The sequence below is a fragment of the Phytophthora infestans genome, genomic scaffold (assembly GCF_000142945.1).
Source record: "Phytophthora infestans T30-4 supercont1.35 genomic scaffold, whole genome shotgun sequence".
Taxonomy (NCBI): domain Eukaryota; phylum Oomycota; class Peronosporomycetes; order Peronosporales; family Peronosporaceae; genus Phytophthora; species Phytophthora infestans.
In genome coordinates this window covers 861,392-876,401 of record NW_003303724.1, presented here as the reverse complement: position 1 = coordinate 876,401, position 15,010 = coordinate 861,392, and the positions used below count along the sequence as shown (strand labels likewise).

Below are 15,010 nucleotides of genomic sequence, written 5' to 3'. Positions count from 1 at the left end.
TCTTAGCAGGTTCCGGTTGGCCACCTTTAAGTTGTGGCACGTAGATTGGAATACCAGCTGATAGTGAGCTTGAACCTCGCTAGCTGCTGCTACTGGAGCCATCCGGTGACAACACGCAGGTGTGTTAGTATCCAATCCACTGTGGCATCGATCATGAACATATCGATGACGTATTTCGGAGTTTGGGCGTCGTCTAAGCACCTCTGGATTTGCTCCTTCCTTAACTTCATGGCGAGTGCATTTGTGGCTGAGTACGTCTCGGCCAGCTCAAGAGCCCTTGACAGCTCCGTGTCACTGTAAATTGTCCTCAAGGTGGGGATAATCGACTATTTTTTTGTAGGATTCATTGCGCTGGAATCGTCTACGTAGTTCACCCAGGCGTCGAGGTGCGGTTGACCAAAACCGATGCCTTCAATCTTTTAAAGTAAGGCACCATAAACTTGTTCAGTTCAAGCAGCTGAAATACTTCTCGTGTTGATTTTCCCTCGTCAAGACACCGTTGGGTCTGCAGAGACTTTAACCTGGCAGCAGCTTCAACCGAAGCTCTTACTGGTTTTGCTGCACCGAGCAACTGCGAGACTTTTTCGTCCGGGACATCGCTTTGGGAAGGTTTCGATTTCGGCCAGATTTTTTTAGCCACAGATTCGATCGTTTCTGTGATCTTTTCTAGGCTGGGACCCCTTGGAAATCCTCTCTCGTTGTCGTCCACAACTCTCAAGTGCCGTTTGATCAGGTTCTCCTCGACTGGGCGAGTGAAGCGTAGGATACTTAGGTGAACCACCTTGGCTATCACATCCGCTGAGGTAGAATCCAGGACGAAAGCCGCAAGCACCAACAACGCACGGTAGAGAAATTGCATTATGGAAGTTCTTCAAAGCTGGCTTAAATCACGAAGTGATAATTTACTTGGATGTTACTGGATCAATGTGCTAGCAGCTTCGTCACATTTTGAACTTCAGAATGCTCTCGAGGAGGTGAAGATTCGCTGATAGTGGCAGCATGCTGGCATCATCATGTTCCTATTTATGTAACTCGAATACCGAATATAAAATCGTGAAGGTAAATGTGGAATCAAAGATTCCTCGTGCGTCATGAATCACGACTAGATTATTGATTCCAATGTGTTATGGTCTTGAGCGTGACGAAACAAAGTTGACTCTTCATTCACGTTTGATCATTTTGCACCTAGATGTGTGATTACTAGCCTTAGCGCTTTGGTACATTTTACGATCACATGATCTGAGTGTGACGAATCAAAAATAAGACGTAATGATCATACATGCACTACTGATTATAGTACAATAGTGGTTAATCCTGCTACGGTAAACTTGTGTGGTACAGTAAAGCCATTACTTTGTCGAAAGGAATCTGTGGGTGCTCTTTAAAACCACGAATGTAGCTATTGAGAATCTTGATGTTACCGATCATGGATCGCAGGCACTTCGCGCCATTGACGATGCCGTTGGCGACTGCGGTGAAATGCCCGAAAAGTCCTAGAGTGGCCACAGATATCGCAGTCTGCACCACGCTCACATATTTCGCGTAAACTTTCATGCCGCAGTCGTCATTCTGGCGGATGCATTCTATACCACACTGGACGGGATACTGGAGTGGGCACTGCGTCCAACACATTTTCCAATAGTAGTCAAAGCCAACTGGACAGCTGTCCATGATATGCGCTCTGCGGTTGCAAGCCCACTCGCCACGATCTGACTGACCGATGGTGGGGCCGACCCAGTTTCTGTTGCTCGATTCTACCGTACCGGCGGTTTTAGCGATCAATTCAATCGAGATGTCTTCGTTTCCTTCGGCACTCGAGTTATGGGATCTTGAAGATGAAATTCTCTCGCTCTCGAGTTCATTTAACGCGCTAACACCAGTAAATCGCTTAAAGAATAGAGGATCTATCGTGGATATCAATGCTTCATTCACGACAGCAGTCGCACTACTCGAAACTAAATTTTTTATTTACTTGTACTTTGGTAGAAGAAAATACTCCCGCGTTATCGTTTAAGACGACCATTACCAGCGACGTGCTTCGCTAAAGAAAATTATTTAGCGCACCATAACGTCAGTAGTGACCGAATCTACCATGTACTTCGTCACCAAATATGCCCGACAGCACTGCCATAACCGTCCTTAGATACGCCTAGAATTAACATAGTCATGGTACAAATGCAAGCCATGATTGTAAACTAAAAGACTATTAATACTAATCACTTTTTTCCGCAGGCTACAAGAGACTTGAATATACCCGCTTTCTTTTGCAACAACACAGTTGGCGTGTCGTATTCTACCACGTGGCCTGCATCCAATACCAAAATCTTGTCACTGTCCATGATCGTCTCGATACGGTGCGCAATGCACAGCACAGTGCTGTCACCCCCGCCAAAACTCTCCTTCATCGTCTGTTGGATCAACTTATCCGACTCCTGATCCACATTGGCTGTCGCTTCATCCATCACGATCACTTTACTGTCTCGGATCAGTGCACGAGCGATGCACAGTAATTGACGTTGCCCCACGGACAAGTTGTCCCCCTTCTCCGCTACCTCATAGTCGAGTCCTTTTCCCCACGATGACACCGTATCAGCCAAATGAACCTTGCGCAGAACCTCCCACAACTCCGCATCGCTCTTGTCAGCAAACGGGTCCAGGTCCAAACGTAGTGACCCGCTGAAAAGCATCGGATCTTGCGGAATGATCGTCAGCTTTGATCTCAATTGGTGTACCGTAACGGTAGAGATATCCACTCCGTCAATGAGTACGCGACCGGACGTTGGGATCTCTACAACTCGGAAAAGTACACTCATAAGTGAGCTCTTTCCGGACCCGGTACGTCCACAGATACCAACCTTCTCCCCGCTAGCTACAGAAAAAGAAACACTTTTCAACACCAGTGGGAGGTCTTCTCGATACCTCATGGAGACGTTCTCGAATACGACGTCGCCAGTCTTCGGCCAAGCAGGAGATAGCGTAGATTTGTTGGAGGGTGTACGCTCGTACCCTTCTTCATCAAGTGATCCATAGTGAGCAATACGTTCGAAGCTCGTCATGCTACTTTCGACTTTAGTGGCAAGTGTAGTCATCCGTTGGAAACTGGATGACAACTGAGCTGCGTACGTCAACCCGAGACCTGCAACCGATGCACCCACAGTGGACTTGGCTGCAATCGCAAGAACGGCCACAGCTCCAATGATCAACGATACGAGCCAGTCGGATCCCACGTCGAACCAGCGACCTGATACCTGCGCCAGGAAGAAAATCCTCATGTTTCTGTTGAGCAGTTCTTCGCATCGAGAGGCGAAGGCGTCCACCATTTTGTACGACCGCACAGTCTCGATACCCGAGATGGTCTCGGACATTAAGTTAAGGAAAGGTGATCGGGTGACTCCGTCCAGACGCTTCAGCTCTCGAGCGGAAGCTCGGTAAACATTGGCAGCGAACCAGCATCCGTACCCGACTGGAGCGTACACGATCAGTACGAATGGGTTCACGAACGCACAGACGATAAAGGAAGAAGCCACTTGGAAAATGCACAGCACCAGCCACAGACCCCAGTACGGTAAAGGGTTGTCAACCTCGTCGAGATCTCTAGAAAACCGGTTCAAGATCCGACCGATGGGTGTGACATCGAAGAACGTGGTGATCGGAGCTGCCATCACCTTCTGCAGGTGTTTAAAGTGGATCTTCAGTGAACAGACCATGCAGATGGTCATGAAGAAGAGACACCGACCCAGGGACAGGAGAGCTGCTAGGACGACAATCCCGATATATACTGTTAGTGAGCTCATCTGGCTGAGCCCCAACGAATCTTGGGACCACTGACTCAGGAACCAATCACACCCGAACAACACCACTTGAGCAATAGTAAACAACACGATCATGAGCCCAACAAGAACACGTCCATCCCATTCCGAGCTGGCGAGATAGTCGACGTACGATTGCAACTTGACAGCCCCCACAAGTCGCTCTTCTGTCGTCGTTAGTTTTCCAGAAGATGGTGCTTTAACTGCCATCATGAGTCACCACAAGGCTCGCCTGGGTGGATTTCCTGCCATCTTCGATACTGGAATCCTTATTTTGTGCTATTTCTTCGATGCTGGAGCGACGTAGTCGTGGCGAAGAACGCAAGAGCGTGAACTGGTCTTGTAGCTCCGTCAACGTGCCATCCCCCACAATCTGCCCGTCAGACATGACCAACACTCGATCGGCGTGTTGTAACAAATGGTAGTGCGAGTTCAACACCAACAACCTCGTTGTTCGACTCGCTATCCCCATAAGACCGTCCGAGAATACTGCATTCGCCACATGCACGTCCAAAGCACTGAGAGGGTCATCCAGTACAACAAAATCGAACTTAGCAGCACGATACATGGCACGAGCCACAGCGATGCGAGCCTTCTGACCGCCACTCAAATTGATGCCACGCTCTCCGATCTCCGTTTGATCTCCGTGTTCAAGTATCTTGAAGTCTGGAGTGAGTTGGCAAGCAGCGACCACATTTTGACAATGTTCGTTTTCGTAACTTTCCCCAAAGAGAATATTCTCACGTACAGTTTGGTTCTGGATCCACGCTTGCTGACTGGCATAGGCAATGTTACCATTAACGGGACGCTTACCACGGGTTTGGAGCATCTCACCGAGGATAGCGTTAACAAGGCTGGACTTACCACTACCAACGGAGCCGACTACGACAGTGAGAGAGCCAGGTTGGAGTGATACGCTGATGTTAGATAACGTTGGTGTGGTCGCGTCTTCCTCCCACTTGAAATCTGCACTTTCCATTGAGATGTGAGGCGAAATGTTACGTTTAGAGACGTCTTGTTGCGTGATATTGCCGGTAGTTTCTCCAGCGCCAAGGAAGTCAGACAGCCGACTCGTTGACGTGATAGCTTCAGCAACAGCAACTGAGGCGTCTGCGAAGATGCTGAACGGTGTTCTACACGCATTTGTTAGTGCCACGATAGCGAATGTTGTCGGGATATCGAGAGTGTTACCCAGAAGGATCGTCGTAGTGAAACACACCAAGTTGAGCAGCGTTGGGGCCAAGAACATCAGTACAGTGTTGGCAAGACGTACGTAGTTGTACTTGCGCAGTAGTGCGATCTCCCGGTGCCAATCAAATCTAAGGCGAAGCCTTCCCAGCTGTAGAACTTGACATCCCGAATGCCTTGTAACATTTCGCTCGTAACTTTCAACCGATTCGCACTTAATCGAGAGATTTGACGACGATAATCACCAATCTTTTTGGACATGAAGAGCGAGGTGTACATGATTACTGCGATCGCCACTGAAGTTACAAGAGCGACGATCACGTCCATTTGCGTGCCGATCAGAACCCCCACGACCATCAACATGAGTGGCGAAATAGTGCACCACATACCCAATTTGTATGCCGAGAGAACTCGGTCACTGTCAACCCCCACAAACGTCACTATCTCCCCAGTATCCATCGTTCGTCGAGCTATAGCGGAGAGGCGTAGGATCTTCCGAAACGCGCTGTTGATGCAAATCATGCGCGCGTTACAGGCAACGCGGGTCGTGAGGAATTGTCCTGCGTTGACTGTTGTAGCTCCAATGAAAGCTGTGCAGCCTACCTAGAAAGACAGCCAAAGCGTATCCTGACGAGATGCCGAGCGAATTCTCTTCGCCATTGATAGTTTGTAAGATGGCCTTGATCAAGAACGGTTGGAAGAGAATGAGGCCAGCACTTGCCACGTGAAGCACGAGCGCGATCCCCCATGTTTGTTTGACACTCTCCCAGATGGCTCGATTCACGTTTGGACGTTTGGGTGAACCATTTCTTTTGGATTTCCCAACGACTTTTTCTGACTCGAGCTCATAGGATTTGTCGAATTTTACTTGAAGTGGACGAGCTTGGTCATCGGTGGGGAGGTCCCAGACACTGTTCTCGTCTAGAGGTGACTGGTAGCCGCGCTTGAGCAGAGGATGAATCCACCACATTGTCGCGACTGACAGAAACCCAGCAGTATTGAGTGGATTCTTTTTGTCAAGGTCTTCGTTGTGTTCTTTGAAGGAAGCTTCACTTGACCATGACCCAGCTGCAGTACTCGTCTTTGCTGCAAGGTAGTCGCCATCCATTTTAGGTTTGGACATAGTTATCCCTTGTTCGAGGTGGTTCTTTAATCACGGCAATAGTCTTCTCCACCAACGTCGTTGCAATAATTTGAGTTTGAAAAAGCAGGCAAAAGCTAGAGTGAGTAGCTCGTACGCTCTTCAGTGCTGACTTTGTGCCATCAGGACGGTAGTCTAACAACCGCCTGGATCGTTTTCGTCTATAGATCCTGCGTTTTGGCGAGATTACCGAACTGAATGCAGTACTCGCCATTACAGGGGGGGTAGAATTTTAACGGGGTCGTATACAGGTCAGGCCTGATTATCGGGTCAGGTTCCATTTCCACTCGTCGGAAATAGTTCTAGTGCGGTCGGCTATTTCGGTCTGAACTATATAAACAATGCTAGAAGGCAGCCATTCAGAGTTACCTGGATCAAGTGCAACCAGGTATGGTTACCAACTTCCATGGCTGTTTCAAAACTCCCGCGAGCACTAGAAACCACTACTTAGGGGTTTCTTAACAACCATTTTGTTCTGATGTGAGCCCGTGCACTATTTCCATTCTTTCTTCTTTTCCAACAAGTCGAACGAACACAACTTCTTCCATGGCCGACGTAGACCCCAACGTCCCTGACCCAGACGCAGCATCCTTAGTCGAGCCAACTCGGTCGACGGTTGCTCCACGTAGCAATGTAACACACGACACTTCTTCAGTTCCGGCAGGTGGGTTGACCCTCCCGCACTCATCAGCAGCTCGCAATGGTAGATACTCAACCATTATAAACATCAGTGGCTATCAGTACACCAAAGCGTGGTCCTCACGTCGTAAGGTCGTGTATCGCTGCAGTTACTATCGAGGGCAACAATGCAGCGGCAAGGTGGAGCTGGTTTCGGAGTCCATGGAATATGGAAATTTTGTACCGCATACTTGCAGAAGGGATCGCATACCTCTTGCCCAGCCTCTAGATATTGTGGCCGACATGCAAGCCGCAGTCGATAACCTAGCACGTACCGAAATGTCGCTCCCGGCAGCGACTATCTGGAGTCGAGTCGATGAACAGTTCTACGGCGGCGGTCAAAACCAGGCACTTGTTGGTTTGTCTCGTGAGCAAGTTCTCAGTCGAGTCTATCGTGTACGAGACCGTCATTTCGGTGGAAATGTACATGGTCGTGTTGAACTTCCACCTCTTTCTCGAGTCCGAGATCAACCGATCAACTTTTTTCAATTTCACTACATCAGTGGGTTTAATGACAACGAAACCCCCTGTCGAATGATCGGGTGGGCGCACCCGGAGTTAATTTCGCTGCTTAAGTACGCTGGTACATCAATATTTATTGACGGTACTTTCCGGTGTGTGCCTCGTGGCTTCAAGCAATGCGTTGTTCTCATGGTTTTCGATCGGTCCACTGGATACTACTGCCCAGTGTTCTACGTCTTGACATCCCATCGGACTAATGACACCTATTTTGACGTCCTTCATTTCATCATGCAAGCTACGGATCAAAAACTCGACCCGGCGGAGGTCGTCTGCGACTTTGAACGTGCTCTGATCGACGCAGTTGGCGTCCAATTCCCGAACGCACAAGTGATCGGCTGCCTGTTCCATTTTAAACAGGCAGTCCGCCGTAAAATGCGCAAGTTAGGTATAACGAACACAGCTGCATCAATCGCTATGACCCCTGGTGTACTAGATATGCTAACCGTCGTGCCGGAGGACCGGATCGAGGTTGGAGGCATTACGTGGGTCAAGCGTCAAATCAAGGGTCGCTGCCGCAGCGACGGTGTCCCCTACGCTCGCTCTAAGTGGCGTTGCTTTTGGAACTATTTCAAGAGAACCTGGCTGGAGCTCTACGATACTGGGCTATGGAATGTCCACGGTCTAAATGAACGGCTTGTCGCTCGAACGAATAATCCATTAGAGAGGTTCAACAGAGAGTTGAACGCCGCTTTCTCGACACCACACCCCAGTCTTACGAACTTTGTAGGTACTATTGAGGCTTTAGCGCGAGGCCATGTCGCTGATATTGCCGCTATTCGTAGTCGCCGATCCCGTGGTAGAACTCATGAGACCATCCAGCTTCCTCGCCCTGTGGATCTTCCTACAGAAGAAGAAGAATCGAGCAGTGAAGAAGATGACGAGGCTGTAGATGTCGACAGTGATGATGACAACGATGGCGTATCTGGTACTAGCAGCGAAGAGGACGCTGCTGCTACCAATTGGGGCGCAGATGTGATCAGCAATGACAGTGATGCCGATGATGGCGACACTAATGCCGACCAACTTCGTGCCGCGCAGACCATCGTGGTTTAAGCTTTTTTACCCAACTACTTAGCTTCGTATCTTTCACTTCAATATATAGCTTAGCAATTGGTCTTGTGTTTGGTAGGGCCTGGCATTTTGGTCAGGAAACCCGCCAGACCCAATTATCAGGCCCTACCCGTATACGACCCCAAAAATAGCTAACCACAGGGGGGGGTTGTGTATCTTAGTTTAAGCCATAACGACCGAAAAAAAAGAACCCGGAGCGTCGCCTTGTTGTCTGTCTGCCCTCAAACCGCCAACAGTAAACTTAACTGAACCGCTCTCTCGTCGCCCAAATTCGTCCGATCTGGTGTGAACGCAACCGAAAGTGAGACCATCTAAATAGGGTGTTAGATTGAATGGGTACACATTCGAAAGAACCCACAGGTAACACCGCCCTGCCCATTCCAATGCCATCCCTCAATACCGTAGCACAATAGGCGTGAGGGTAGACGTATTTGTGCCCAAGAGCTCACGAATAATTATTACATCATAGAGACCAACTTGTCAGCATTCGCTGCTGTTTTATTCTAGCAAACATAAAGAGCCAACTTGAGCGTATACAGAAGTACAAAAGGAAAGACTACCGGAAGACCCGGAACTATGGGTGTTTAGTTAGAAGATTTTGTACAGTAGCGAGTGACTACCGGTAGCCGGTTCGAAGGAGGCAAGACTGGCGACGACACGAGATTAATAAAGGGCCTTCCAGGGGAAACACCTTAAATACTTAGTTCGTCAAGGAGAAAAAGAAGGAGGCTGCAGTCGCGGCGCTCAAGCGGAGGCGGACTTACAGGGGGTGGTACGTCGACGGAAAAACAGAGAAAGAAGTACGCAAGATTTTCGCAGTTTCGGCAACAGGAGAAGCCAAGAACCACCCAAACTGGGCAGATTTTCAGGAATACTTAAACGTCGTCAAATAATACTCTTAAGTAGTTTTTTCATCGGTATAAAAGCATTGAAAAATAGATTTATACGCTTGTTTTATCCTTATTGAGGGACGTCCATCACTTGTGTCCGCACCTGCATGGAGCATGCGTTTTTTTCCAAACTCCACGGCGCTTGCAAAGGTCTGTAAGTAACTTACTACGGTGGGAAGTACTATGTCCATCGGCTACTCGCTTTGGATGCCTACACTAGGAATACGTTCCTGAGGCACGTGCTGCTTGTGTGTATTGTGGCTCCTCTCCCCATGGTGGCATTTGTGAGCAGCCAAGCCGAATTCCTCTTCAAGATCCAGCACAAGGATGGCGTGTAAATAACGGGTTCTGGATTCGATCTGGAATTTTATCTTTCGTGGTAGCGCACACTTTGACATCCCAAGCAACGTGTTTAATTGATAATGTCGTGATCTCGGTGGCCAGAATGATCGCGCTTTCCGGTTGTACATCGATCTTGTTCACTGCAGGGATCTCAGCTATACTTATCTTTACTGTACCGTTTTTCCTCTTGACGTTAGCTCTGGTATTTTACGTCTCTCTGATCATGTCGTATCGTATCGTATTGGGGACCCACACGCTTCGTCAAATGGTAGAAAGTCGTGACCAGTTGACCCGGTTTATCAGCTTCATAGTAGCTCAAAGCATCATGGTGTTAACGTATCCCGCGTACGAAGCTCTTTTCCGATTCGCTAAAGGATCATCGTACCAATAACCGGTTATCCTTCTCCTGCCTTTCATCAAAGTTGCTGTGAAAAATATGGTGTTACGATGTATGGCAAGTATGGAGGATATGTTACCGGAAGCTGTAATTTTCACGGTAGATTTCTTTAATGCTGTCTACGTGGCCACCAGTATGCAGAGTGCGTCCTCTGCGACTGCGATCACAGCAATCACGACCACGGATCAGTCTCAGACGATTATTATGTTGTTTGGCTTGCATCACCGAACTGCATAATTGCTACCAAGACTCTGCCAGACAATTGATATCGACCCGAGTGGCTGCGATTTAGTGAGCGCTCTCTGTGCTTTGTGTGGAGATTCTAAGAAATTCAAGAAGCAGACACGTACCGATGTCAGTATACGGTCCTGCCTCCCACTAGTCTTAGCTGACGAGGACAGGGAAATACTAGCAAGACTGGAAAGGTTGTCTAGCGAAGAGAGCTCTGATGTTGACCATGTACTGAAGATCGCGTCGTCTTCCAGTGTACAACATTTAGTGATTTATGGCAAGAAACCCAAACGTAAATTCCACAATATTCTTGTCCGGAAGCACAACGACGTGGTTCATCCGTTATCTTCGGTTAACGCTACCGTAACGTGGGCTACTAAGATACACCGTCATAAGAGCAGTCAGAGTGGCACTATTCTGCGTGAAGCACTGGGAGCGCTGTTCACGACCGAGTGTATCATCGTCACTGCGTATTTGGAGGCCATAGTACCCTTGTTTTATTGCTGTTATATGGTCGTAATGACTCACCTCCCGAGTACAAAATATCATACCGAAATGGGCAACGTGACGCCTGCAAACGTGGGTGCTACTGTTGTTCCGGTGTTCGTGTTTGGACTGCTTCAGATCGCGACTTTCGTGCTGTTAGCGGTGGTAATCAAGAAGAATTGCGGGATGAATATGTTGTACCAACTCGGCTTTGTACATGTACTGCAGACACAAATGTCGAGCCTACCCATACCGTAAAAATTCCAACTGTCCGACCGGGTTCCAACCTGATACCGGTACGATCTGCCAGTTAAAAATCGGACTTTGCGCGGTACATGTGTTACACATAATAAAAACAAAATGAAAAAATCCCTTGCCCACAGCCATTCTACAAACCACGGCCACGAGCGCGCAGCGGTGAGGGCGGAGCGCAATTCTACGGCCCTCCTGCGACCTCAAGGCCTCGGTCGCACCTCTACGCGCGCGGCATCACTACCAGGGACTCACGCCTCACTACTCCCGCCGTTGCCGCCCCCGTAGATGAATCATGTGAAGTGATTAAACCCGTAAGGGCGAGCGGAATGCTGCTGGATGCGGCCGAAGACTATCTACGACCTACATCGAGGCCACACTAGTATTAAATATGGTAAGTCTTTGCTGCTGCATAACATGAGTGAGCATGTCGTTTCTAACTTGCTGTTGCAGCTTTGTTTGTAATATAAGATAATGCGTTAGTGCGGAAGCTGTTATCTATTGCCAGGAATTATACTGTTCAAAGCGTAAGGTGAGATCTGGTGCTGTTACTTAACTGTACTATGTGTACTACAGGTTCAGCGCTTGGGGGGGTTGTTACGAATGAATTTTGGCAGCGCCGAAGGTGGTGTTGGATCGACAACGTCACCACGCTCAGCACGCTCGTGGAACTGAGTTATATGTGCGTCAAGCTTTCCAGCCTTGTGTAGATTGCGAAGGGCTTTCAGTGCCGTACCCGCTGCTGAGGACCCGTTCGTCTTCAAGAAGTCCCGCGTGCTCACTTGCGCTTTCTCACCAAGCGCGACCACCTCACTCTTGAACGCAGGAGACGAAGCATCAAGTGAAAATCCATGAGGTAAGAAAAGCATCATGTAGCCTGCGGTGTGTCTAAGCTCGTACAGCGTCGTTTTCTTCACAGAGCGCGAGGCATAAACGCGGGGCTCGGCCGTAAACCATTCGTACCAGACTGCCGCAAGAGACTGCGAGCCCTTCCTCTTCGGACGAACAGTTCGGATGGCAATTTGTTGGTCAGGCTGTGATACACAACCCGCAACAGTTTTGGCTGGAGCCGACGGTGAGTGCAATTTCGCCTCTACAGCTAACAGTCGTTCCTCTAGGCGCTGATTTTGCAGGATTAAAACGCTGATCTGCTCTGACTGGCGCTTCATGAGGCTTAACACCTCAGCAGAGTGAGAGTCGCTAACGCTGGGCTTGGTTATCGCTGATGGTGGCATGAAAGCACGGCGGATTGTGCTGCTCCATGCAAGTACTTCCGCTTCCCCGATGGCTCGTGCTGACATGGCCGCCCGAATGCTGGCAACCAGTGCTCCTTCGCGTGAGAGCAGCAGCATGTCGGGGTAGTGCATGATGAGGGTGGCTGACAAGACCTCTGCTACGTCTTCGTTTAGGTTCATGCCAGGCTCTGCAAAGCCCAGGGAGCTCGTGAAAAGTAGACCATGCAGTGCTTGGGCGCGGAACAGCACAGACGGCTCCAAGATACGCAACGAAGGAAGACGTGCGCCTTCTTTTGGTTTCCATCCGCTCAGGACACGCGCAACTTGCTGATCTGCCTGCGTTGTACCCAACATGTACCCAAACGCCTTATTGACGCGGTCAAGCTGCCAACCGCCCCGCTCTATAATCCAGTTTTCTGCAAGAGTTCTATCGTTGGCGTGCATGGCAGCTCCTCGACGAAAAGAGTGGGAGGTAAGTCCTTGTGTGATATTGACCTGCTTCTGATCTGCAATGTTCTTGACTCGAACCAGTAATCGGTTCACGTACGCTTGTGCACCAGGAACCGATCTGGTAGCTGGCGACTGTTGCAGGTCTGGCAAGGATGCGGGGCTGTCGTCTGCCTCGAGAAGCTCTACGAGACTGAGGTCTTCTACATCGCCAGCATTAGCTCCGATATGCCTTGTACTGGTAAACTGAGGAAATAGACGCTTGCTTGGCGCATTCTGTATGGTTAGAGCAGCAGCTAAAACGAATAGTGGACAAGTTAAAAAACTTGTCGGGTCCTTGAACAAGGATACACCTTGTAGCAAAGCTGTTTTAATCCGCTTAAAGCGTAGGAAGAGTACGCCACCTACATATTGCAAAATTCCAGTTAGCGTAATTGTCAATATATAAAGAAATAAAATAGTCAATGATCTTACCAGGTAAAATCGAGAGCTGGTTTTTTTCAAGTTGCTCTGCGTCCGAGCTACGTCCGTATAAATACCACAGCATCACAACCAGAGCTGCATCCGGATAGATACTCTTAGCAGAATCAGAAGTATAAAGTAGGCGAGCGATATTTTCTAGATCTTGCTTGGAACACGGTGGAGCTTTCTTTTCAAAAGCCCCATCCTCGCGATTGGTACAGTACTTACCACGCCCAGACAGGATCTTCTGCAGCTGGGGCTTTACTGTCCCCCCTTGCTGTGGGTATTTATCTATCAACCAGTTCTTTACGTTTCCGAAATAGGCTAGACATGTATTGGTAGATCGAGTTTTGTCTGTCGATCTAGCTAGAGTGTAACGGGGTACGTAGCACTAAGTGTACCCTGGTTACATGAAGTGTGACACTTCACACTTCAGGAGTATGACATGTCATACTCCGGGATATTTGGTACAAGGTACCAAGGTCATTCAAAACCAACCATTGGTTAAATGACATTGCATTTCTATAGGTAACTGATAGTTTGTATTAACCACAAACTTAACCTACCTATAAATATACTCAGTTTACAATCTACCTTATTTAGGTCACTTCGCTCTCTTTAATTAAAGAGGGGACCTGTGAACTGCCGTTCACTGAGAGTTTGTATACTCTCGGAAGATAACTTCCTCTAGCGCAAGGTGCTGTGTGACCCCGTCACACTTGGTAGCACTTGTAGTCAATCCACGCCATCGCGGGTAGACTACCTGAACCTCCGAAGTTCGTTGCCATGGATAGGAACGACTTCTCCCATATGAACGACTCTCAGTTCGAGTCGGTTCGGAAGATGGCAGGCATCTTCGGGATGGCCCTGCAGAGCCTGGTGGTATCAACACCGGCTGAGCAGCTCGAGCGCGTCAATGCATTCGACGCGTACGAGCAGGGCCTCATCGCGCATGTGCGGGAGAACCTGCAGGCTCCGGCGGCGGAAGCAAACCCGCCTCACCCGAAGCCAATACGGCTGAAGGTAAAGCCGTATGAAGGGAAGGAAGGCGAGAACCTTCACTTCTGGGTCCGAGAAGTAGAGCTCGCGATGGACGCGGCTCTGATCTCGACCGAGCAACTGCGTGTTGCTTTTGCACTCTCCAACCTTAGCGGTCGTGCTAAGAGTTGGGTGTACACTCGGGAAGCGACATCCCCTGGATGTTTCACATCCTGGGCTCAGCTGTGCGAACAGCTCCGAGCCGCGTTCCTCCCGGCGAACTACGAGTACCGCCAGCGTTCGCGCTTCCTCGCGTGTAAACAAGGAAGACGCGAACTGCACGAGTATGTGCAAGAGATACGGGAGCTCACGGCGTCCCTAGTGGGAAACCCACTTAACGAGCACATCAAGATGACTGTGTTCATGGACGGCCTTCGAGTGGGCCCCGCACGCACTCAGCTGTTCCGGGTGCAGGCAAGCACCCTTGAAGAGGCGATTCAAGTGGCTCTTCAAGAAGAATACAGCCATCGCCAGGCGCGTACGCCGGCCTCAGCGTGGCCTGGGAGCTCCTTGTCGGCTCCCGGGTCGAAAAAGCCCCAACGGCCCAGTTCCCATGGAGCTCGGGTCCGCCGAACAGCGTGACATCCGCTGCTTCGGCTGTGGGAAGATGGGCCACTTCAAGCGCGACTGTCCCGCGGAAAGACTCCGCAGACGGTCCTCCCCCAAGCCCGTCCTCAAGGGTCGCTGGCAGAAGCCAGGATCCCGGGTACAGGGGAACGCAGGGAACAAGTAGGGGCGGGGCGCCCTACTGGGGAAGAACTAAGTCTTCGTGATGGGTGCGCGGGTGGCGCGTACCACGGGGACTTAGCCCCTGAGAGTCT

General features: G+C 49.6%; 2 protein-coding genes across 2 annotated transcripts; both read right to left on the bottom strand.

Moving 5' to 3' along the window:
- Positions 1-370: 370 nt before the first annotated feature.
- Positions 371-859, bottom strand: PITG_15277 (secreted RxLR effector peptide protein, putative; the record flags this gene model as incomplete). Its single annotated transcript, XM_002898674.2, has 1 exon — positions 371-859. One exon carries the CDS (start codon positions 857-859, stop codon positions 371-373), a length of 489 nt encoding a protein of 162 aa, XP_002898720.1.
- Positions 860-2,216: 1,357 nt separating this feature from the next.
- Positions 2,217-5,967, bottom strand: PITG_15276 (ATP-binding Cassette (ABC) Superfamily; the record flags this gene model as incomplete). The annotated part of the gene is made up of 6 exons (XM_002898673.1): positions 2,217-4,006; positions 4,113-4,757; positions 4,881-5,109; positions 5,163-5,246; positions 5,313-5,557; positions 5,601-5,967. 6 exons carry the CDS (start codon positions 5,965-5,967, stop codon positions 2,217-2,219), a joined length of 3,360 nt encoding a protein of 1,119 aa, XP_002898719.1.
- Positions 5,968-15,010: the final 9,043 nt, after the last annotated feature.